Source organism: Salmo salar, chromosome 24 (genome assembly GCF_965601325.2).
Source record: "Salmo salar chromosome 24, fSalSal1, whole genome shotgun sequence".
NCBI lineage: Eukaryota > Metazoa > Chordata > Actinopteri > Salmoniformes > Salmonidae > Salmo > Salmo salar.
Genome location: NC_138314.1, coordinates 25988944 through 26011221, shown reverse-complemented (window position 1 = coordinate 26011221; position 22278 = coordinate 25988944). Strand labels below are relative to the sequence as shown.

Below are 22278 nucleotides of genomic sequence, written 5' to 3'. Positions count from 1 at the left end.
CACAGGGCGGAGGGGGTAGAAAGCAAACATAGGAAGGATGGGGGGTTTGACAGTGATAGGAACTTTATGTTGAGCCTATACTTTAAAATAGATGGAGAGAATGTGTGTCTGAAAGAAAGAGAGGGAGCAAAAGAGCAAGGAGGAGACCGGTGTAGTTGTTTTCAAGAGCCGCTGGGGTTGTGGCTGTCAGCAGCAGTGAGCTCATGGCTAAACGGAGGAATCACGACAGTGTGTCAGAGTTTGCCTAACAAATGTCTCCCTGACTCACATCAGGTCACAGAAGTCTGTCCTCTCCCACTTTCAGGTCTCCACCGTTCCTAGCTTTCATCTCACTGAATTAAGCCTTAGTGAGTAAGTAAGACACTCTAGTCTATAAAACAACCGAGTACCACAGATTTATTCTCAAACAGAAATCTCCTGAGAAATAAACTGGAGCAGAGCTGCCCACAAGTTCCCCCTGGTGGACTTCTGGAGAACAGTTCTGAGGAACCCTCCAGGAACCATCCGATAGCTGGAAATCACAGTTCTCTCCACAAACACAGACTCAAGTTTCATCAACTATGAAGATAACCATTTTACTACAGAAAAAAAAAAGTCTGCTAAAAACAACTGTCCAGCAAGAAATGACGGCGCTCAGGTCCCCTCTAAACAGAGTCCAAAGGGACGTTGGCCAGATGATTTTCAGTTGTATCCGTCTCGTCTGTCCTCTCCCTGGTTTCCCTGCTCTGATGAATCATCTCCCATCACAGCTAGTGTAGATGCCTTAGACAGCTCATGTAGTCTGAGCCTGGTGACCATAGTGCACACTCACACTAGGCCCAACCTCCACGCTGATACAGAGAAACACCATCACCACAACATCCAGTCATTGACTCCAAATCCACACTCAATAAGGAGGTCCCGTCAACCACGCCCATAAATTGGGGAAAACATTCTTTCCCATTGACCCCCAGTGTAAAAGACCCAACTTCATTGTTCATTTTTTGCAGAAAAGCTGCTGTGTTGTTCAATGTACATGTAACCAGGTAAATCATTCCGACCTCCAGTTCACCATGCTCCCACATAGGGAGGTAGGGCCTGCGAGAAGAGCCCTGAGGCTTCTGGCTGTTCGGCGTGGGAGACCCGGTGTCCAAGTAGGCTACACATAGCTATGTGTGGGAAAACATTTCACAGGTAAGACATTTACCTCGTTTAGTGTTGTCCGTGTGTGTGTGTGTGTGTGTGTGTGTGTGTGTGTGTGTGTGTGTGTGTGTGTGTGGGGATAGTCTGTTGTTGGTCTTGGCTAGCTTAATGTTCTGGTTGGTAGCTGTTACATCAATAACTCATTCTAGACCAGGTATTTCACACTCCTGTCTCCAGTTGGTCTACAAACAATTAAAAACTAGAATCCCTGCGGTAATTGCAGCACCACTCAGACCAGCAGGAGCTGACAGACACAGGAAACATCATGAAGTAACACAGGGAGGGCTCATTGTGGGGAGGGGAGGGCTCATTGTGGGGAGGGCTCATTGTGGGGAGAGGAGGGCTCATTGTGGGGAGAGGAGAGCTCATTGTGGGGAGAGGAGAGCTCATTGTGGGGAGAGGAGGGCTCATTGTGGGGAGAGGAGAGCTCATTGTGGGGAGAGGAGGGCTCATTGTGGGGAGAGGAGGGCTCATTGTGGGGAGAGGAGAGCTCATTGTGGGGAGAGGAGGGCTCATTGTGGGGAGAGGAGAGCTCATTGTGGGGAGAGGAGGGCTCATTGTGGGGAGAGGAGAGCTCATTGTGGGGAGAGGAGAGCTCATTGTGGGGAGGGGAGGGCTCATTGTGGGGAGAGGAGAGCTCATTGTGGGGAGAGGAGAGCTCATTGTGGGGAGAGGAGGGCTCATTGTGGGGAGAGGAGGGCTCATTGTGGGGAGGGCTCATTGTGGGGAGGGCTCATTGTGGGGAGGGGAGGGCTCATTGTGGGGAGAGGAGAGCTCATTGTGGGGAGAGGAGGGCTCATTGTGGGGAGAGGAGAGCTCATTGTGGGGAGAGGAGAGCTCATTGTGGGGAGGGGAGGGCTCATTGTGGGGAGAGGAGAGCTCATTGTGGGGAGAGGAGAGCTCATTGTGGGGAGAGGAGGGCTCATTGTGGGGAGAGGAGGGCTCATTGTGGGGAGGGGGGCTCATTGTGGGGAGGGCTCATTGTGGGGAGGGGAGGGCTCATTGTGGGGAGAGGAGGGCTCATTGTGGGGAGGGGAGGGCTCATTGTGGGGAGGGGAGGGCTCATTGTGGGGAGAGGAGGGCTCATTGTGGGGAGGGGAGGGCTCATTGTGGGGAGGGGAGGGCTCATTGTGGGGAGAGGAGGGCTCATTGTGGGGAGGGGAGGGCTCATTGTGGGGAGAGGAGAGCTCATTGTGGGGAGGGGAGGGCTCATTGTGGGGAGAGGAGAGCTCATTGTGGGGAGAGGAGAGCTCATTGTGGGGAGAGGAGGGCTCATTGTGGGGAGAGGAGGGCTCATTGTGGGGAGGGGAGGGCTCATTGTGGGGAGAGGAGGGCTCATTGTGGGGAGAGGAGGGCTCATTGTGGGGAGGGGAGGGCTCATTGTGGGGAGAGGAGAGCTCATTGTGGGGAGAGGAGGGCTCATTGTGGGGAGGGCTCATTGTGGGGAGGGCTCATTGTGGGGAGAGGAGAGCTCATTGTGGGGAGGGGAGGGCTCATTGTGGGGAGGCGAGGGCTCATTGTGGGGAGAGGAGAGCTCATTGTGGGGAGGGCTCATTGTGGGGAGGGCTCATTGTGGGGAGAGGAGAGCTCATTGTGGGGAGGGGAGGGCTCATTGTGGGGAGGCGAGGGCTCATTGTGGGGAGAGGAGGGCTCATTGTGGGGAGAGGAGAGCTCATTGTGGGGAGGGGAGGGCTCATTGTGGGGAGGGCTCATTGTGGGGAGAGGAGAGCTCATTGTGGGGAGGGGAGGGCTCATTGTGGGGAGGGGAGGGCTCATTGTGGGGAGGCGAGGGCTCATTGTGGGGAGGCGAGGGCTCATTGTGGGGAGAGGAGGGCTCATTGTGGGGAGGGGAGAGCTCATTGTGGGGAGAGGAGGGCTCATTGTGGGGAGGCGAGGGCTCATTGTGGGGAGGCGAGGGCTCATTGTGGGGAGAGGAGGGCTCATTGTGGGGAGGGGAGAGCTCATTGTGGGGAGGGGAGGGCTCATTGTGGGGAGAGGAGGGCTCATTGTGGGGAGGGGAGAGCTCATTGTGGGGAGGCGAGGGCTCATTGTGGGGAGGCGAGGGCTCATTGGGGGGAGGCGAGGGCTCATTGTGGGGAGGGGAGGGCTCATTGTGGGGAGGCGAGGGCTCATTGTGGGGAGGCGAGGGCTCATTGTGGGGAGGGCTCATTGTGGGGAGGGCTCATTGTGGGGAGGGCTCATTGTGGGGAGAGGAGAGCTCATTGTGGGGAGGCGAGGGCTCATTGTGGGGAGGCGAGGGCTCATTGTGGGGAGGCGAGGGCTCATTGTGGGGAGGCGAGGGCTCATTGTGGGGAGGCGAGGGCTCATTGTGGGGAGGCGAGGGCTCATTGTGGGGAGGCGAGGGCTCATTGTGGGGAGGCGAGGGCTCATTGTGGGGAGGCGAGGGCTCATTGGGGGGAGGCGAGGGCTCATTGGGGGGAGGCGAGGGCTCATTGGGGGGAGGCGAGGGCTCATTGGGGGAGGCGAGGGCTCATTGGGGGGAGGCGAGGGCTCATTGTGGGGAGGGGAGGGCTCATTGTGGGGAGGCGAGGGCTCATTATGGGGAGGTGGTCTCTGAATGGAATCTGCTTTGTAGCACAGGCTATTTACATGGTGCATGGGTCTCTGTAGTGTACCAGTGGTAAAGAGGAGCACCAACACTAAAGTATTAAGACAGGTGCTTAAATAAAAGGAATGTCTATCACACAATGGGAAATGTCACTGCAGAGCCTTTCTTCAGCTATGCAAACAGAAGGCTGTCAAAATGAGCAGCACATAATCCTGAATTACAGGCCTAAAAACACGATTTCATTTCTCTGCTTTGTGCGCTTCACATTACTCATCACCTCCAGTGAACTAACTGCATTCCTACTCCACCCTACTGTAACACACACAACCCAATCTGCAAATGAAGTCATATACAAGCACATTTTTCCAAATCACCAGGGTTTTCTGTGAGATTCAGCTCAAAAGTATAAACAGTGATAACATAGAACTGAGGGGCTCCAATTGTTACCATGATGAAGCAGTGTCATTTCACTGTAGCAGAAGCTCATTTCTGAAACTTGTCCAACTTTCAGTCAGAAATTAGGTGATTGTGTGTGTGTGTGTGTGTGTGTGTGTGTGTGTGTGTGTGTGTGACACCTGTGTGTATGGAAACAGAGCATCATGACTCACCCAGCTCTGTCGGACCCTCTCTCTATGTGCACTCCTGCTCCTCATCCTGGACAGGCTCCCCTCCATAGCACCCTCAGACGGGGCTGCTCTATGGGACACGCTGCGGGACCTCATCCGGTTCAGCTCCTAAGACACGGGGAGCGTAGAATGAAATCTAATGTTTGCTGTTACGGAACAGTTTACTAGCCTGCTAATATTGATATGCTGGAAAGTCTAGGGGTCTTACGCCTGGTTAACTGGTCTGTAACCTGATTTCAGCGTATGAGGACAGTGTTGTACGCACATGTATCCAGGAGACAGCAACCTTACCTTAGGTCCAGATCAGTCTCAACGCCTCCTCGGCTAGCCCAAGCACATTATTGTTCGTTCAAAACAGTGACAGAAATACATATACAAAAATAAACAAAAGGACAAAACCAAAGCCCACTAAGAAAAATAGCCCAGCATCCTCCTGGTTCTGCAAGCTTGCACCCTAATCATCTTTGGATTGCCTCCACCTGTGGGCTTAATAAGGCTTGGCACAGCACCTCCCCTGAGCCGGTGGGTGCTGCCACCTGGGGAAGGAGTGTGGAAGTGTATCCTGGTAGTGTACTGCCCAACTGTGTGTCAACAAACTACCCCCCATAATCATAACATTACACAAAAGCACTTGAACTGGTTGAATTCATTGAATCTATAGATGCCACTGATTCACACAGCCTATGTCTCTTGTTATGATACGGTTTCTTACCTGGGAGCCCTGAGATCTCCTCTGTCCTCTGGCCTCTGCCCTGTGCCCCTGGGGCTCTGAGTCCTGGGGGAACCAGGTCTGCTCCATGGGGGACCCAGGGCTGTGGGGCTCTCTCCTGGGGAAGGATGCTTCACTGGGCATACCAGACCAGCGTCTCTCTGGGACCAGGATGGGGGCTGTGGCCCTGTCCTCCAGTCTGTGGAGGAGCTGCCCCAGGCTGGGTTTATTGGCAGACTTCCTGGGTGGCTCTGGTCCAGCCATGGGCCTATCCACTGATTCCTCGTCGATGCTTAGCCTCTGTTCCCACAGCTCCTGCTGAGAGGGGGCCCACACTGTACTGGGTCGCCCCACTGCGCCCTCGGGAGCCATCCTATGGCCACCTTCCCTTTCTAGAGAGTGGGGGTGGGAGCTTACCCCACTACCTGGGTCTGAGCCCTGGATGCCAGTGACAGGGAACACCTCTCTAGTGGGCAAGGGTTGTGTCTCGGTCTGGGACCTGAATGAGTCTATGTCCAGGATACCAGGTCTGTAGTGGTCATCTGCCCAGGGAGAGGGCTGCTTCCAGCGGACACCAGGGGAGTGAGGACTGCCTCTGGAGTGCTTGTCACCCAGAGACACAGGGTCTAGATCCAGCATTTTAGGTCTGAGAGGTAAAGAGTCCAGCACCCCCCTCTCCTGGTTCTCTCTCCTCTGCCTCTCCATGATTCTCTGTTTCTCTGCCTCCTCTTGTATGGATACCTGTCTCATCTTCTCCTGCTCCTCTCTCTCCATCCTTTCCCTTAGTCTCTGCTTTCCAAGCTCATGAAGCTGTTGTCTCCCTCTCGCATTCTGCTTCTGTTTTTCAAACTCAAACAGTTGTCTTCTCTCCATCTCCTTTATTCTCTCCAGTTCTTCTACCCTCTGTCTCTCCCTCTCTAACTCCCCTTTTCTATCCCTCTGGTTTTCCAATTCCTGTCTCTCAAAGTCCAACTGTTTCTGTCTCTGCCTCTCCAACTCTCTCCGTTTCTGTCTTTCCAGATCGCGTTGCCTCTCTCTCTCCAACTCTTGCAGTCTTTCCCTTTCCAACTCTCTCTGTCTGTCTTCCTCCTGTTGTATGGCTTGATGTCTCATCTTCTCCTGCTCCGCTCTCTCCATTTTTTCTCTTAGTCTCTGCTTTTCAAGCTCCAGAAGCTGTTGCCTCTCTCTCTCATTCTGCTTCTGTTTTTCAAACTCAAACGCTTGCCTTCTCTCCATCTCCTTTATTCTCTCCAACTCTTCAGTCCTCTCCAACTCTTTCTGTCTCTCTAAGTCTAACTGTCTCTGCCTCTCCTTTTCAAACTCTTTCTGTCTCTCTAAGTCTAACTGTCTCTGCCTCTCCTTTTCAAACTCTTTCTGTCTCTCTAAGTCTAACTGTCTCTGCCTCTCCTTTTCAAACTCTTTCTGTCTCTCTAAGTCTAACTGTCTCTGCCTCTCCTTTTCAAACTCTTTCTGTCTCTCTAAGTCTAACTGTCTCTGCCTCTCCTTTTCAAACTCTTTCTGTCTCTCTAAGTCTAACTGTCTCCGCCTCTCCTTTTCAAACTCTTTCTGTCTCTCTAAGTCTAACTGTCTCTGCCTCTCCTTTTCAAACTCTATCGGTCTCTCCCTCTGCAGCTCTTGCCATCGATGTCTTTCCAGCTCTCTTTGTCTCTCGCTCTCCAACTCATTTCGTCTCTCTCTTTCTAATTCTTTTAGCTTTTCCTTCTCTCTCTTTCTTGCATATTCTAACGGTTTCTGTCTCTCCATGTCCAGCTGTGTCTGTTTCTCCCTCTCAAACTCCTTGCTCTCCCTCTGCCGTTCTTTCTCCCTCTCCAATTCTCTTACTTTCTCAAGGTCTACTTGTTTTTGTTTTTCTATTTCCAGCTGCTCCCTCCATGTCCGTCTGTCCCATGCCGTTCCTCTCTCCCTTTCCGGTGTTTGATTCCGCTCCATCAGTTCTTCTTGTTGTTGACCTTGGGAGCTTTTTCCAAAAGCTTCATCTAGAGAGGGGTTCCTTCGTACTTGTAAGACCTTCCCTTGAGAGCCCCATTGTCCAGACTTCATAGAGAAATTGTCAAAGGGAACTTCCACGTCCCCTCTCTCGGTTTCCTCGTCCCCATAGGATATGTTTTCCTGGATCTGACCAGTCAGAGCAAAGTAGGTGGCCCTGGCCTTGGGTGGCTGCTCATCTGCCTCCAGCATTTTCAACCGCTTCGGTGCTGCCACTTCCTCTCTCTCCCTCTCCTGTTCTCTCGGCTTCTCCCTGTCTACATCCATTTGCATCCTCCTCTCCGCTTCCCTCTGCCTCTCTTTCTCATCCTCCATTCTCTCCCTCTCCTTTTCCCTTTGCCTTCCTTTCTCTACCTCTGCCTCCCTATCCATCTCAGTGGTATTCCACTTCTGCAGAACTCCAACCCTCAGGTAGCGTGGACCCTGTTCCTGTTGGGAGGCTGGTGCTCTCCTTTGAGCCAAACTGAGGACTCCTTGGACCTGAGCATGTCTCTCCTCCACTGGCTCAGCCCTGGCTGACCGATTCCCCTCAGAACGCCTGGAACGCAGGGTCATGGCTTTGTCCTCCAGCTGAGCCAAAGGGACACTCTCACTAACGGCTCTCCTCTCTCCCACTGCCTGCACAGTGTCAAACAAGTGCTCTACAAGAAGTGGACTGGAGGGAGACACAGGCTTGCGGTAGGTGGCGGTGACCAGGCTGCCGTCGTTCTCCCCATCCCCAAGTTTGAGGGTCACACTTCTCTTGGGACAGCCCTTTGTGGCACTCTGTGCCCTATCCTCCTCCATCACCAGCACGCTGTGTCTCTCCACCACATTCTCAAACAGGGCTGCTCGCACCGTCTGCGCCCCACTGCTGGGGCAGCTCTCCACCCGTTGCCCTGCCTCAGTCAGTACTGCTGATGGGTCAGAGGTGGTCTGGGTGGGCTGCTCTTGTATGCCTCTGATGTCCTCATCCACCTTTTGTTGGTGACTGAAGCTGTAAACGGAGTCCTCCACCTACAAAATAAGTCATGGAATGAGTTTGGTTACATTAAGTCAGACAGTCTGTGGGCACTTCTGCAATAATCCTTATGAGCACTGCCTTGACAAGTATGTCATCTCAAATCAAGCTTTCTTCAATATTTATTCACTGGTTATTAATTTACTTATGAGTGCTCTTGTCAATAAACCTAACTATGGATAAGAAATTGATAAGGGGACGATTTTCTAACTTATAGCTGAAAGTCAATATCATCTGCCATTTTCTTTCAAGAAATGAATTTCAACAGATACACTTAGCTGGTGGATAATACAAGATCTGGGAGTGAACGTGTCTGTTTGACAAATAGTCAAATTTGTTTTAAGTATTACATAACGACAGAGAAAAAGAGAGGGTGATACAAAGTGAAGTGATTGAGCGAGGCATTGTGTCTGGGAAGAAAGGGGATCCCACTCCTCTGTTGGGTCCATAAAAGTAGGTGTGATGCTGAGGTGGTAATCAAAGCCTCTCCATGTTGACCTTTACCCAGTGCTTCACTCCCCGCATCTTTCATAACCAACACACAGAACCACCAGAGATGACAAATGCCCCAGATTAGGTTTCACAGTTCTTTGCACCTCTGTGGCAGTGGTGTTCCTTTTCGCTTCCATGCCCCATTCTCCTATGGGACATGCTTTCCCATAACTAGAGCAAAGACTGATTAGGAGAAAATGTTTGCGCCCAGGTTGTTTGAGAGATGAATTGCAAATCAGAATTTTCCTTGAACATAGTCCTTATAGTGGAAACGTGGCATGAAGATCAAGTTATTTTTTGGGGCTTACAGTGGCAAACATGGAAACTATATAAATACATTACATTTTCAAAAATCGAAACTAGTAAAAAAACATAATGAAATAAAGGAATATACTGTATTCACAAAGCTTTAACTAAGTTAACACCATCTTCAAATGTTGCTCAAACAAACAAACAAACAGTGACCGTAAAACAAGACAGGAAACATAAAGTACAAGCACTTACCAATCCCCCAGTGTTGTGACTGAGATCATTTAACAGGCTGATTCAATTTATCTATCAACATCGTTGGTAATTTGCTAGTAAACTCAAATTGGATGGGCATTAGTAAATTGCTGGAATGGCTCTCATTCTGTTTTTATAGCAAACGAGACAACTTTATTTTGTGTCACTAGCTAAGTTCCCTTCCAATTGGCGACAGATTTTCATGCATATACTCAAGAATCTGCATAAAAACAATGCGCATTTCCCACGAGAGATGCGTTTCCATCAATTTGACTTGTTGTGGATAAAAGGCTGTGCGTGATGACATAGTACACAAATAACGTTTGCAGTTAAATTTCCATTAAACAAATACAAGTTAAAAGGGTTTCCATCACATTTTCAACTCTACTGATGGTTTTCTCACGACAATAAACAATTGCGTTAAATATGCCCACTCTGGTATTGTGACGTGCGCCCTGACCAACAGCTCGCATATATAGTGCGGGTATAACCTACATGATGAGATTATACTGGACAAAATATTTCTCAAACGGCAGCCAAGTATTAAAAGGTAAAATGTCAAATAGGATGCATTGCGAAAGTATTCACCCCCTTGGCATTTTTCCTATTTTGTTGCCTTACAACCTGGAATTAAAATAGATTTTTGGGGGGTTTGTATCATTTGATTCACACAACATACCTACCACTTTGAAGATGAAACATATTTTTTTTATTGTGAAACAAACAAGAAATAAGCCCCCTTTTGCAGCAATTACAGCTGCAAGTCTCTTAGGATATCTCTCTATAAGCTTGGCACATCTAGCCACTGGGATTTTTGCCCATTCTTCAAGGCAAAACTGCTCCAGCTCCTTCAAGTTGGATGGGTTCCTGCTGGTGTACAAAAACCTTTAAGTCATACCACAGATTCTCAATTCGATTGAGGTCTGGGCTTTGACTAGGCCATTCCAAGACATTTAAATGTTTCCCCTTAAACCACTTGATTGTTGCTTTAGCAGTATGCTTAGGGTCATTGTCCTGCTGGAAGGTAAACCTCCGTCCCAGTCTCAAATCTCTGGAAGACGGAAACAGGTTTCCCTCAAGAATTTCCCTGTATTTTGCGCCATCCATCATTCCTTCAATTCTGACCAGTTTCCCAGTCCCTGCTGATGAAAAACATCCCCACAGCATGATGCTGCCACCACCATGCTTCACTGTGGGGATGGTGTTCTCGGGGTGATGCGAGGTGTTGGGTTTGTGCCAGACATAGCATTTTCCCCCGATGGCCAAAAAGCTACATTTTAGTCTCATCTGACCAGAGTACCTTCTTCCATATGTTTAGGGAGTCTCCCACATGCCTTTTGTTGTTTGCTTATTTTTTTCTTTAAGCAATGGCTTTTTTCTGGCCACTCTTCCGTAAAGCCCAGCTCTGTGGAGTGTATGGCTTAAAGTAGTCCTATGGACAGATACTCCAATCTCCGCTGTGAAGCTTTGCAGCTCCTTCAGGGTTATCTTTGGTCTCTTTGTTGCCTCTCTGATTAATGTCCTCCTTGCCTGGTCCGTGAGTTTTGGTGGGCGGCCCTCTCTTGGCAGGTTTGTTGTGGTGCCATATTCTTTCAATTTTTTAACAATGGATTTAATGGTGCTCCATGGGATGTTCAAAGTTTCTGATATTTTTTTATAACCCAACCCTGATCTGTACTTCTCCACAACTTCGTACCCTGACCTATTTGGAGAGCTCCTTGGTCTTCATGGTCCCGCTTGCTTAGTGGTGCCACTAAGCAAGCGGCACCACCAAGCAAGCGGGACCATGAAGACCAAGGAGCTCTCCAAATAGGTCAGGGTACGAAGTTGTGGAGAAGTATATATATATATATATATATCTTGTGACAGATCATGTGACAATGAAATAAAGTCCACCTGTGTGCAATCTAACTAATTATGTGACTTCTGAAGGTAATTGGTTGCACCAGATCTTATTTAGGGGCTTCATAGCAAAAGGGGATGAATACATACGCACGCACCACTTTTCAATTTTTAACTTTTTTGAAACAAGTCATTTTTTTAATTTCACTTCACCAATTTGGAATATTTTGTGTATGTCCATTACATGAAATCCAAATAAAAATCCATTTAAATGGGGATGAAGGGGATGAATACTTTTGCAAGGCACTATTTGTCCTGTTTCACATATGTACAAGTGTGCAACCTGTACAAGTATGTGTGTGAAATGGAAACATGTTTTTTTTGCATATCCCACTCCCCCTGAGACACCCTCAGAGAGTGGGGTCGCGGCCAGGGATCAGTCATTATTGACGGCGATGCTGGAGCAATTAGGGTTAAGTGCCTTGCTCAAGGGCAGATCAGATTTTTCACCTTGTCAGAAATTCGAACTAGCAACCATTACTGGTCCAACTCTTTAACCGCTATGCTACCTGCCACCCATCGTGATATTTATTTGAAAGGAGCATCAAGCTAAATCACTTTGCACTTTCACCACCCTGTGAAGTTCATAACTTATTTCATCTGTAGCCTAATAAACTGCATGCTTTCCCGACTCGTAGTAGGAAGACCACACAACATGCCATCACGTGACTTCAAGTTTACTTCGATATAATGATTATTATATCAATATTTGCAGATAAAAATATTTACACCGCCATTTCTCGCATAATTAATTATACCGACACAAAAAGATCCCACCTTGTCTAGCGTATTTTGTTTTGTCGACATTGGTCAAGTTTATCGACAACTTAGCTGTTTCCGTTGGGCGTGTTGTGACATTTTTTTTATCTGGCAGCGTGGTGTTTTGAGGAGAGGAGTGTCTGGCAGCATGGTGTTTTGAGGTGAGGAGTGTCTGGCAGCGTGGTGTTTTGAGGTGAGGAGTGTCTGGCAGCGTGGTGTTTTGAGGTGAGGAGTGTCTGGCAGCGTGGTGTTTTGAGGTGAGGAGTGTCTGGCAGCGTGATGTTTTCAGGTGAGGAGTGTCTGGCAGCGTGATGTTTTGAGGTGGGGAGTGTCTGGCAGCGTGGTGTTTTGAGGTGAGGAGTGTCTGGCAGCGTGGTGTTTTGAGGTGGGGAGTGTCTGGCAGCGTGGTGTTTTGAGGTGAGGAGTGTCTGGCAGCGTGGTGTTTTGAGGTGAGGAGTGTCTGGCAGCGTGGTGTTTTGAGGTGGGGAGTGTCTGGCAGCGTGTTGTTTTGAGGTGAGGAGTGTCTGGCAGCGTGGTGTTTTGAGGTGGGGAGTGTCTGGCAGCGTGGTGTTTTGAGGTGAGGAGTGTCTGGCAGCGTGGTGTTTTGAGGTGAGGAGTGTCTGGCAGCATGGTAAAATAAATTGCAGTACATATTCTGCTGTTCTATCTTATAAAACAGTGTTGGTTGTTTGCAGTAACTTCATTGTTGTTGTAATATCCCAAACGGATGTGGCAGTTTCACCAAGTAAGGATTCTAGCTTGAACTGTTACCTCGTTGCTTGCCTATCATACAGTAATGTTTCAACTGGGTTTGCCTGGTAGGCACGGGAGTTTGAACAATTCTCACAGGGCTCACTGCAATCCTACACCAAACCACCTACACCAGATTAACCTAAGCAAATCCCAGAGCCTCTCTTACCCTCCTTTGAGGATCAGTGTCACTCTCATGGCGGTCTGTCGCCTCATTGGGGGAGGGACTGCCGAGGTCTGTGGACCTCTCAGAGCCAAGCCTGATGAAGAGAAACACACATATCACACAAGACATGCCAATGGGAGAGCCATAAAAGAACTGACAGACAGTGTGGTGAGGAGCTCCTACCTTCTGGTCAGGTCAGGGGGCAGAGGGCGGGACTTGAACTGTGGTCTAACAGCAGGGGTCTGGGCTGGTGGTGTAACAGTATCTTCAGTAAGCTTCCTGATTCGCTGTTTAACACCACCCAATGTTACATCTGCCTCTTGGATTGGCTGTACTGGAGAGTTAGACCCTGGTCTTTGGGCAGCAACACGGAGAGGAACCACAGGAGAGGAAGAAGAGGAGGAATCAAGCAAGAGACTGATCTGTCTCTTAATGCTGCCTCCACCCTTTCCCTCATCCTTATCATCCTCCTCCTCTTCCTCTGTTTTATTCTCTCTCCCTCGTACGAGGGCTGAGGGCTTGCTGTCTGGGGCCGGTGGTGTAACATTGGTCCCCTCTGCTCCCTTCTCCTTCTCTGTCCTCCGTAGCGGTTCCACCGGAGTGTTTTCCTTGCTGTCGGTCTTGGCAGGTCGGCCGTGGTGCAGCGACAGGCCAATGGACTCAAACTTGGAGGTGAGGTCGGCTGAGAGGGGACGTCTCACTGCCCAGCGAGTAGCTGGGGTGGGCGACTCAGCCTGAGTGGGAGAGGGCAGGAAGATGGCCGACACAGGTCTGGGCCTGGAGGCTCTAGACTGGGATCGGAGTTGAACTGTGACCTTGGGCCCTTCATCCCCCTTCCTTTCCTCCTCATCTTGCCCTATCTGACTGAGGAAGCCCATAGACTTGGCTCTGGTCATAGAGGCTGCCCCAGCTCTGATACTGGATGCTGTTTTGTTCCTTTCCTTCTCTGGTTTGGTGGATCCGGACCATTCTGCTGAAGGCGGTTTCTTAGGGCCTCGTGAGTGGAACAAGCCTGCCGCAGCTGGCTTCTGACGCCGCACCGGTGGGGAGGGAGTTGGTTTGCTGGGGTCCCCAAGGGTTAGAAGAGGGGCGGGTTTGAAGGGCTGGGCTACAGGCTTCGTGGTCTGTCCCATGCTCAACTTACGAGAGGGTTTGTAGGAGTTAGGAGCAGGACAGCTGGGGTTGGTCGGCACTGGCCTGTGTTTGCTGGTGACATTCGGCTGCTGATGTTTTGAGGTGCTGGGTGAGTCAGGTTTGTAAGAAGTAGGGCGAGTGGACACTGGTCGGGGGTTGGTATTAGGCTTAGGCGCAAGTATGGGCCGGATGATGGGGTTTTTCTCCACAGCGAAAGGTCTGGGAGTGAGCCGTGGTTTAGGTGCAGGGACAGGCTTACTAGGCTCTGGGGTGATGATGAGGGAGGCCTGGGTGTTGGAGGGACCCTCCGTGAGGCTCTTGTTGCTGGAGTCAGACAGAGGGCTGAGGTGCAGTCGACCCCCTACACCAATCCTTTCCACCTCCCCAGTCTGCACCTCCACTTGTGCAGCCATCCCTGTGGAAAAACACCTAGGGGGAGGAATGTACAAATCTCTATCAGCACCTTTGGCCATTAACTGTTGGTCTAGCAGTAAAACAATAAACAAAGTCCAATAAATAAATTCAGCGAGTCATACTGCCACTCCTTTCTCTGAGGCAATGCACTGACTGTCCTACGACTGGTGCATTCACATCAGGAACATGGGACAGAGGAAGTAAAGGCTGTCTTGGTTATCTGGGCACTGCTCTGGACTTTGCCTTGGGAGGCGTCATGCACCCAGAGATGTGGCTGGCTGCTCTAGTAGCAGATGGGCTGTTAAACACAGGCCATACATTAGTATGGCAGGCCTCAGCCAGGGGGAGAGGGAGAGATCCACCACCTCTGGAGCGTTCAGTTCCCCGGGTACGGGGGAAGCGTTCAGTTCCCCGGGTACGGGGGAAGCGTTCAGTTCCCCGGGTACGGGGGAAGCGTTCAGTTCCCCGGGTACGGGGGAAGCGTTCAGTTCCCCGGGTACGGGGGAAGCGTTCAGTTCCCTGGCAGCATCGTTTACATTTACTGTTTCTCCATCTGCCGTGACTAAGTCTGACTCAGAGATAACCAGTACACATAGACAACATCGTGAGCTTGGGACTATAAGGTTCTATCTGCCGTGACTAAGTCTGACTCAGAGATAACCAGTACACATAGACAACATCGTGAGCTTGGGACTATAAGGTTCTATCTGCCGTGACTAAGTCTGACTCAGAGATAACCAGTACACAGAGACAACATCGTGAGCTTGGGACTATAACGTTCTATCTGCCGTGACTAAGTCTGACTCAGAGATAACCAGTACACATAGACAACATCGTGAGCTTGGTTCTATCTGCATTTTTGTCAAAATGTAATTATTGACATAGAAACAGTGAACAGACCAAGGCTACCTATATAGTACTCTAAAATAAAAATTGCTAACACCATTCAAACCAATTAGGGCTTGGAACTTTAAAGCCAATTATCTCAGAATCATCTTTTTGCAGATAGAACCTTATAATCCCAAGAACTCAAAATATAGATGTAGCTACAGGTGAGAGAGCAGAAATCCTGCCAGCACAAAGACCGTCTGGCGCTCCTTTTGAAGAGCTACAGTAATCTGAAGATGACAGAGCTGCACCAGACAGCAGTAACAGTGAGGCAGGAAGGCTCACTCTCCTATGAGTGTCATTGTTGTATTTTCCATTCAGTCAGTGTAGTAATGCAAGGCAGGTCTGGCCTATGGCTGTAAAAGGGAATTCCATTGAAAAGCTACACAAGCAATTAGATATTGGGCTCCTCCCCTACTAAAGTGCTCTACTGGGACTGAGGCAGTCACTACATTATCAGCCGGTGATTCTCAAGCAAATAATTGTCGGTCTAACAGTAATTGACTGTTAATTAACGTACAGTAAACACAGTCATATCACATGTTCCCATCATCAAGAAGGAGAGCATTTCTCACAACACCCGCAATAACATCTGCTAAATATGTGTATGTGACCAATAACATTTGATTTGAGAGCAAAAACATCAAAGCAACAATGTTTGGTGGACTGCTGCCCTTTAAGAGGCTCCTGCAGATCTGATCATGTATTCCACATGTTCTTCTCTTGAGTTAGGCTTCTCTGAAAGGGATTGACTGCTCTCCTACGGTGTGAGAGGGGGGGACACAGAACTGTTTGGTGGTGCAATTATCCAATTCTGCTTTGACTGCAGTTCAAATCAAATGTAATCGGTCGCACACACGTCCTCGTTGTTGTTGTGGGCAATACCATCATCACTCACTTGACTGGCTGTCAACCGTCTGCAGTGGAGCCCTGGTTTCTGTGGTAACCACTCAGTGATGTCATATCACAGTGGAGTAAGGAGTAGGTGCCTGGGGAGAGAGCACAATTTGGTGTCATTACAAAGGAAGGAACTCTGTTTCCTGTAACAGTAGACCCTGCGGCTGCGTACATTAAAGTGGAGCACAGACCTCAGCATCATTACAGTAGTCTCAGACCTCCCACTGGAAATCCACTTAGCATTTTTCATTTATGGAAACACACAGACAGAGAAATACCCTAACATACATTTTGAAGGATGTAAACAAAGATTCAAAAAAGACTAACAAAAATTGTAGATTTCACAACTTGCATAATAGATAAAACATGGAGAAGAGAAAGAAAAGAATGGGAGTAAAGGGAAAGAGTGTCCTACTGCTAGCAGGGGGCTGATAAATTGAGGCAGTGGTTGTTGACAGGAAACACTTTTGCAAAGCTGGAATGCTAAACATTCCCTGTAGATGGGTCCAGCAACACAGCAGGGAAGGGAGGAGAAACCACTGGCTGTAAGAATTGCACTGCACAACCACCATTGCCCTTGCAAACAGCTCATTTGCTTTTTAAAGTACAAACACAAATTCTAAATCTGGACCAGATCTAACCAAGTACAATTGAGTAGGGACTAGCCTACCTTTCAACTAGAGAGACAAATGAGGTAAAAACATAGAATGAGCTCTGCTATGAGACAGATTCAAAATAAGCTCATCGCAACTGGGGAAGAGAATACAGTAGATAGATGTTTGACATGGGCAGTAAATGTATGTCAAACAAAAAACATTCATTTCATAGTTTAACAAACCAGTGGTTTGTCACTATTATGATTTCCCATTGTAGCCAATTCAATTGCAGAAATTCCATACCGATTTTTGGGAAATTTGAGTTTCAAATCGCTTCATAAAAAAATGGATAGGTCTAACTTTACCTGTTACTTCTGTGAAAGTTCATTATCCTCCCTCCTGATGAGGGAGAGAATTTAGAAAATATACTGAACAAAATTATAAAATCAACATGGAACAATTCCTACGATTTTACTGAGTTACAGTTTATGTAAAGATATCAGTCAATTGAAATAAATTAATTAGGTCCTAAACTATGGATTTCACATGACTGGGAATACAGATATCCATCTGTTGGTTACAGATACCTTTAATAAAAAGGTAGGGGCGTAGATCAGAAAACCAGTCAGTATCTGGTGTGACCACCAATATCCTCACGCAGCACAACACATCTCCTTCGCATAGAGTTGATCAGGCTGTTGATTGTGACCTGTGGAACGTTGTCCAACTCCTCTTCAATGGCTGTGCGAAGTTTCTGGATATTGGCAGGAAATGGAAAACGCTGTCGTACACGTCGATCCAAAGCATCCAAAGCAATAGGTGACGTCTGGTGAGTATGCAGGCCATGGAAGAACTGGGGAGGGGGGGGGGGGGGGCATTTTCAGCTTCCAGGAAGTGTACAGGTCCTTACGTCATAGGGCCGTGCATTATGCTGAAACATGAGTTAATGGCAACGGATGAATGGCACGACAATGGGCATCATGATCTCGTCGCGGTATCTCTGTGACGATGCCGAACTGCATTCAGGTCAAGACCCTGGTGAGGATAACGATTGTGCAGATAAGCTTCCCTGAGATGGTTTCTGACAATTTGTGCAGAAATTCTTTGGTTGTGCAAACAAAACCACAGTTTCAACAGCTGTCCGGGTGGCTGGTCTCACATCCGCAGACCATGTGTAACCACGCCAGCCCAGGACCTCCACATCCGGCAGGATCATCTGAGACCAGCCACCTAGACAACTGATAAAACGGAGGAGTATTTCTGTCTGTAATAAAGCCCTTGTGGGGAAATACTAATTTTTATTGGCTGGGCCTGGCTCCCCAGTGAGTGGACCTGGCTCCCAGGTGGGTGGGCCTGCTCCCCTGTCCAGTCATGTCAAATCCATAGATCAGGGCCTGAAGAATTTATTTCAATTGACAAATTTCCTTATATGAACTTTAACTCTAAAACAACTGAAATTGCATTTATATTTTTGTTCAGCATACATAATTTGCTTCCTACAAGAGCACAAAAAGGTGTGTATTTCAAGACATATTTCAAAAATTAGTCATGTAAAGAACTTTGTTTTGTCTTAAAGGGGCAGTGTTGTATTTTGAGACAGGCTTGAATAAGCTATGTAGCCAATAGGCAGAGGGTAGCATAATTTGTCTGGTTCTCTGTAATAATGGTATGGGAATAATGATGCATTTTATTTTGTAAAGTGGTTTCTTGCATCAAACATCACAACATTTTCAGTCATTTCTTTGTCTTTAGGACAAGTGGATAAACAGGTTAATATCAAGCCCTGCATGTTTTTTGTCTCCAAAAGTCTCAAGGAATGTAGGCCTACACTGAACACCACACATTGGCTGCTACTGTAGGCTGAACGATAAAACAGCTATTAACATGTTAACATTTTATGGGATCCATTTTCTCCATTGTTTTTTTTTTTTAAATGGTAGGCCACTCTGGTAGGCATACATTATGATCAAATAACAACAGTAGCCTACTTGACCACTGTTAAAACTAACTTAAAGCAGGTACAAGCCTCAGCGTTCACAGTAAACGCGCGGCGGAAGTTGCACAGAATTCTCACAACGTTCAAGTTTGCGCTCAACAAACCTGACAAAAAAAATAGAGGGAACATTGTCTGTGGCATTGTGTTGTGACAAAACTGCACATTTGAGTGGCCATGTATTGTCCCCAACACAAGGTGCCCCTGTGTAATGACCATGCTGTTTATTTATCATCTTGATATGCCACACCTGTCAGGTGGATGGATCATCTAGGCAAAGGAGAAATACTCACATCAAATTTCAGCTCATGAAACATGGGACCAACACTTTACATGTTGCATTTATATTTTTGTTCAAGGTGTGTGTTCAAGGCACAAGGAAATGTTTCTTAGACTTACAGATGGCAGAAAAAGTATAAAATCGAGCACACAGTTATGCAATCTCCATAGACAAACATTGGCATCAGAATGGCCCGTACTGAAGAGCGCAGTGACTTTCAACGTGGCACCGTGATAGGATGACACCTTTCCAACAAGTCAGTTCGTCAAATGTCTGCCCTGCTAGAGCTGCCTCGAGAACACTACCTGCCCGAATGCATAATGCCAACTGTAAGGTTTGGTGGAGGAGGAATAATGGTTCGGGCTAGGCCCCTTAGTTCCAGTGAAGGGAAATCTTAATGCTACAGCATACAATGACATTCTAGACATTCAGGTGTCCACATACTTTTGGTCATGTAGTTTAAAAGTGTTGATATTAGTTGTCTGGGGTCTTCAACATTTAGTTTTGTTGTATATCTAATACCTTTTAAGACTTTTCTTGTAGATGTTTTCTAAGACACCTTTTCCACCTGACCAGAAACCAAAGCCTTTGCTTAGTTAAAATTTTTAGGATGGAAAACATGACCGCATATCATTTAGAACGACAGCACACCAGAGCCTCTGTGATCTGACTGAGAATCTGTCTACGAGTGCAGTACACCTGCAGAGCAAAGGTTGAGATAAGGCCTAGAATGCAATGTCCATAGAGCAATCCTGCAGGCTTTAACACTGCATTGAGCCTAAATTTGATTTGAAAAACATTTATAGAACATAAGCAACCATTAGGGACACACACACATTGACACTCACGAGGAATAACTTGGTGGTGACTTGACTACTAGAGAACAAAAGTCAATTGGAGGATGAAAGGAAAAGATAAGATCTTAAGAGGAAGAAGAGAGGAAAGTAAAATCAATAGAGAACTTAATATTAGGCCTAGCACTTTTCTGAGCCTAAATCGGAATTAGGCTACATTTATTTTTTGCAACCTGCTAGTGTCAGTGTGTGGTGCATGCACACCACTATGTCCTCTATCATATTGGTAAGTATAGACACTTTTAGACTTCAGTCACTGTTCTTAAGAGGAACCAAGGATCTATTTGACAGTGTGGTCTGGATACACATATTGTACTCACTACTAGTCATTACTCATTTGGTGACACCATTGACATACCTTTCATACAGACCGAAATAGCACTAATTTACCATGCCTGCTTTAAAAAATATATATATACCAGCTTTTTTCATATATATCTGAATAGGGTAGGGGGTAAAAAAAGATGCTAAATTAAAAACCACATGAAGACCTAGTCACAGAGCCTGTAACCAAAATACAGGTACCAGGTCTGTGAATTTTCCTACAAAAAAAGCAGGGAACCACTTCTATGTTTAATATCTTCCTAATTTGAAATGCAAACAGACCGCGTGGTTAAATTCCCAATCTGGCCCTCGTATCATCATGGCCACCTAAACACCCCCAGCTTCCAATTGGCTCATTAATCCCCCTGTAACTATTCCCCAGGTCGTTGCTGTAAATGAGAATGTGTTCAGTCAATTTATCTGGTAAAATAAATGAAAACACCCCCCACCTCTCCTGATTTGCCAGTTACCACTGATATGTATACAAACGGTATGGCTGCAAGAAAGTGGTAAATAAGGGGCTGTTTGAAAGGGGGTCATATATATATAAAAAAATATATATATATTTTTTTTTTACAGGAAATATACCACATCTTCTGTCTGAAATGGTTATGAGTAACACTAGCGTACCCATGTAGTAAAAAGGCATCTGGAATGGTTAAAATGAAACCTAATTTCCTGTACTGTGCCTTGGCATTGTGTGGGTAACACTGTCATGTCAATGACAGTCTGGTTTAGCCAGTTTAAGTTTTGCAGAGGAAAAATACTTACCAAACTGTTATGTGAACAAAAACTAAGCAACACCTAGTTAAATACAGGTGAAATAAAATAAAAAACAATTTAACCTATGAGAAGTTGCTTGTGTGAGACTAGTAGTGTGGGGGTAGGGGTGTGGAAAATAGGAGTGCGATTATTTTCGTATTAGCGTGTTCACTCTTATTCCGTCAGATCGATGATAGTTCATTGCCCAGGAAAGAGATATAACATAATGCACCGTGATATTTTATTCGGCGGTCAGTCTCGTCTTGACCCTACACGTTCTCTAACGCTGTTCGTTAGTTGTTTAGCTAACTTTAGCGCACCAGCTACGCACCACCGCAAGAGCACAAAGAAAATGTAGGCTAACCAACTTTTAGCCTAGAGTTTTGAAACTGCCTTTAACACTTGCTACATGCGATCCTGAATCGATTCTTTAAAATGCATTTCATGTAATTTTGCGAAAAGTTAGCTAACGAGTAGTGAGTCTTATCTATGTCGGAGCTTAGCTAGTATAACGTTACTTGGCTAGTCGGACCTAGCTAACTAACAGTTAGTCTCAGTCAAGAGACGCTGATTTAGCAAAACAGACAAACATTACAATATTATCCAGCACGTGTGAAACCATGAGGACCACAGAAGAAAACTAGCAAGCGATACGTAGCGTGGCATAATTAGCTAGTAGATTGATAAGTCGTTAGCTAGCTCTCTGTAGCTAGCTACAGTAGCTAACGTTAGCTGCTAGCTTACTTACCAACTTAGCCATGCGTATCCCTGCGTCGTTTTTATGTGAATCGATTCGTTTAAACAATCGTTAGATGAGTATCTAGCTACAAAACCTGGCTGGTGTGAACTATTATCCCGTCGTAGCTTTTAGTCATTAGCTAGCTAACCTTAATACAGGAAGCTAAATTAACTTACTTCACTGAGAAATCCATCCACCTGTCGTGTTTATCCGCACCTTTCACCAGGGACCTAATAATTTTCTTCAATCGATCTGCGGTGTGGGAAAGGGTAACGTTATATCAGTCAGGCAGAGGCGAACCTGTTGCGAACACACTAGTAGCCAGGTTGCACGGAGACTAGCTGCGATTCAACCAAGAATTGTCTTTTGACATTGTGCTGGGAGACTCCCAGCACCAAATGTCAAGACAATTATTGGTTGAATCGCAGCTATTCTGAGACATGAGCTTTCAATAGATACATTTGAAACTGGCTAAACAAGTTGAGTTGATAGCCATCTGTAACTAGTTGACTTACTTTTCTCTCCTCACACCCTTGCCACCTGGCTCACTCCAACTTGGTAGTAGAGGTGAGGGATTTGTTTTGATACTGTAGTTGGCTGGCTGGCTGCCTGCTAGCTACAAGTTGGTAGGTACAGTATGGTGTCCCACCATGTGGACAGTTTTCATTACTACACTGACATGGTCTGCGACAGGTGAGATGTAAAGGCATCTCCTTCGATATATGGGTAGG

The 22278-nt window shown here is 47.2% G+C and overlaps 1 protein-coding gene across 2 annotated transcripts in view; it reads right to left on the bottom strand.

The window, feature by feature from the left end:
• LOC106585486 (uncharacterized) overlaps positions 1-22179 on the bottom strand; it is a 35254-nt gene extending 13075 nt beyond the window's left edge. Inside the window, exons 1-7 of one of the 2 annotated variants that reach the window (XM_014171741.3) lie at positions 22063-22179; positions 21724-21799; positions 16001-16091; positions 12850-14229; positions 12670-12760; positions 5090-8089; positions 4360-4485 (exon numbers count right to left, since the gene is read on the bottom strand). In XM_014171741.3, the coding sequence (XP_014027216.3) occupies positions 4360-4485; positions 5090-8089; positions 12670-12760; positions 12850-14213 (4581 nt within the window). In that variant the 5' untranslated portion in view covers positions 14214-14229; positions 16001-16091; positions 21724-21799; positions 22063-22179. The remainder of the gene's footprint in view (positions 1-4359; positions 4486-5089; positions 8090-12669; positions 12761-12849; positions 14230-16000; positions 16092-21723; positions 21800-22062) is intronic. The other variant, XM_082968606.1, reaches the window with a different exon arrangement.
• Between the last annotated feature and the right edge of the window lie 99 nt (positions 22180-22278).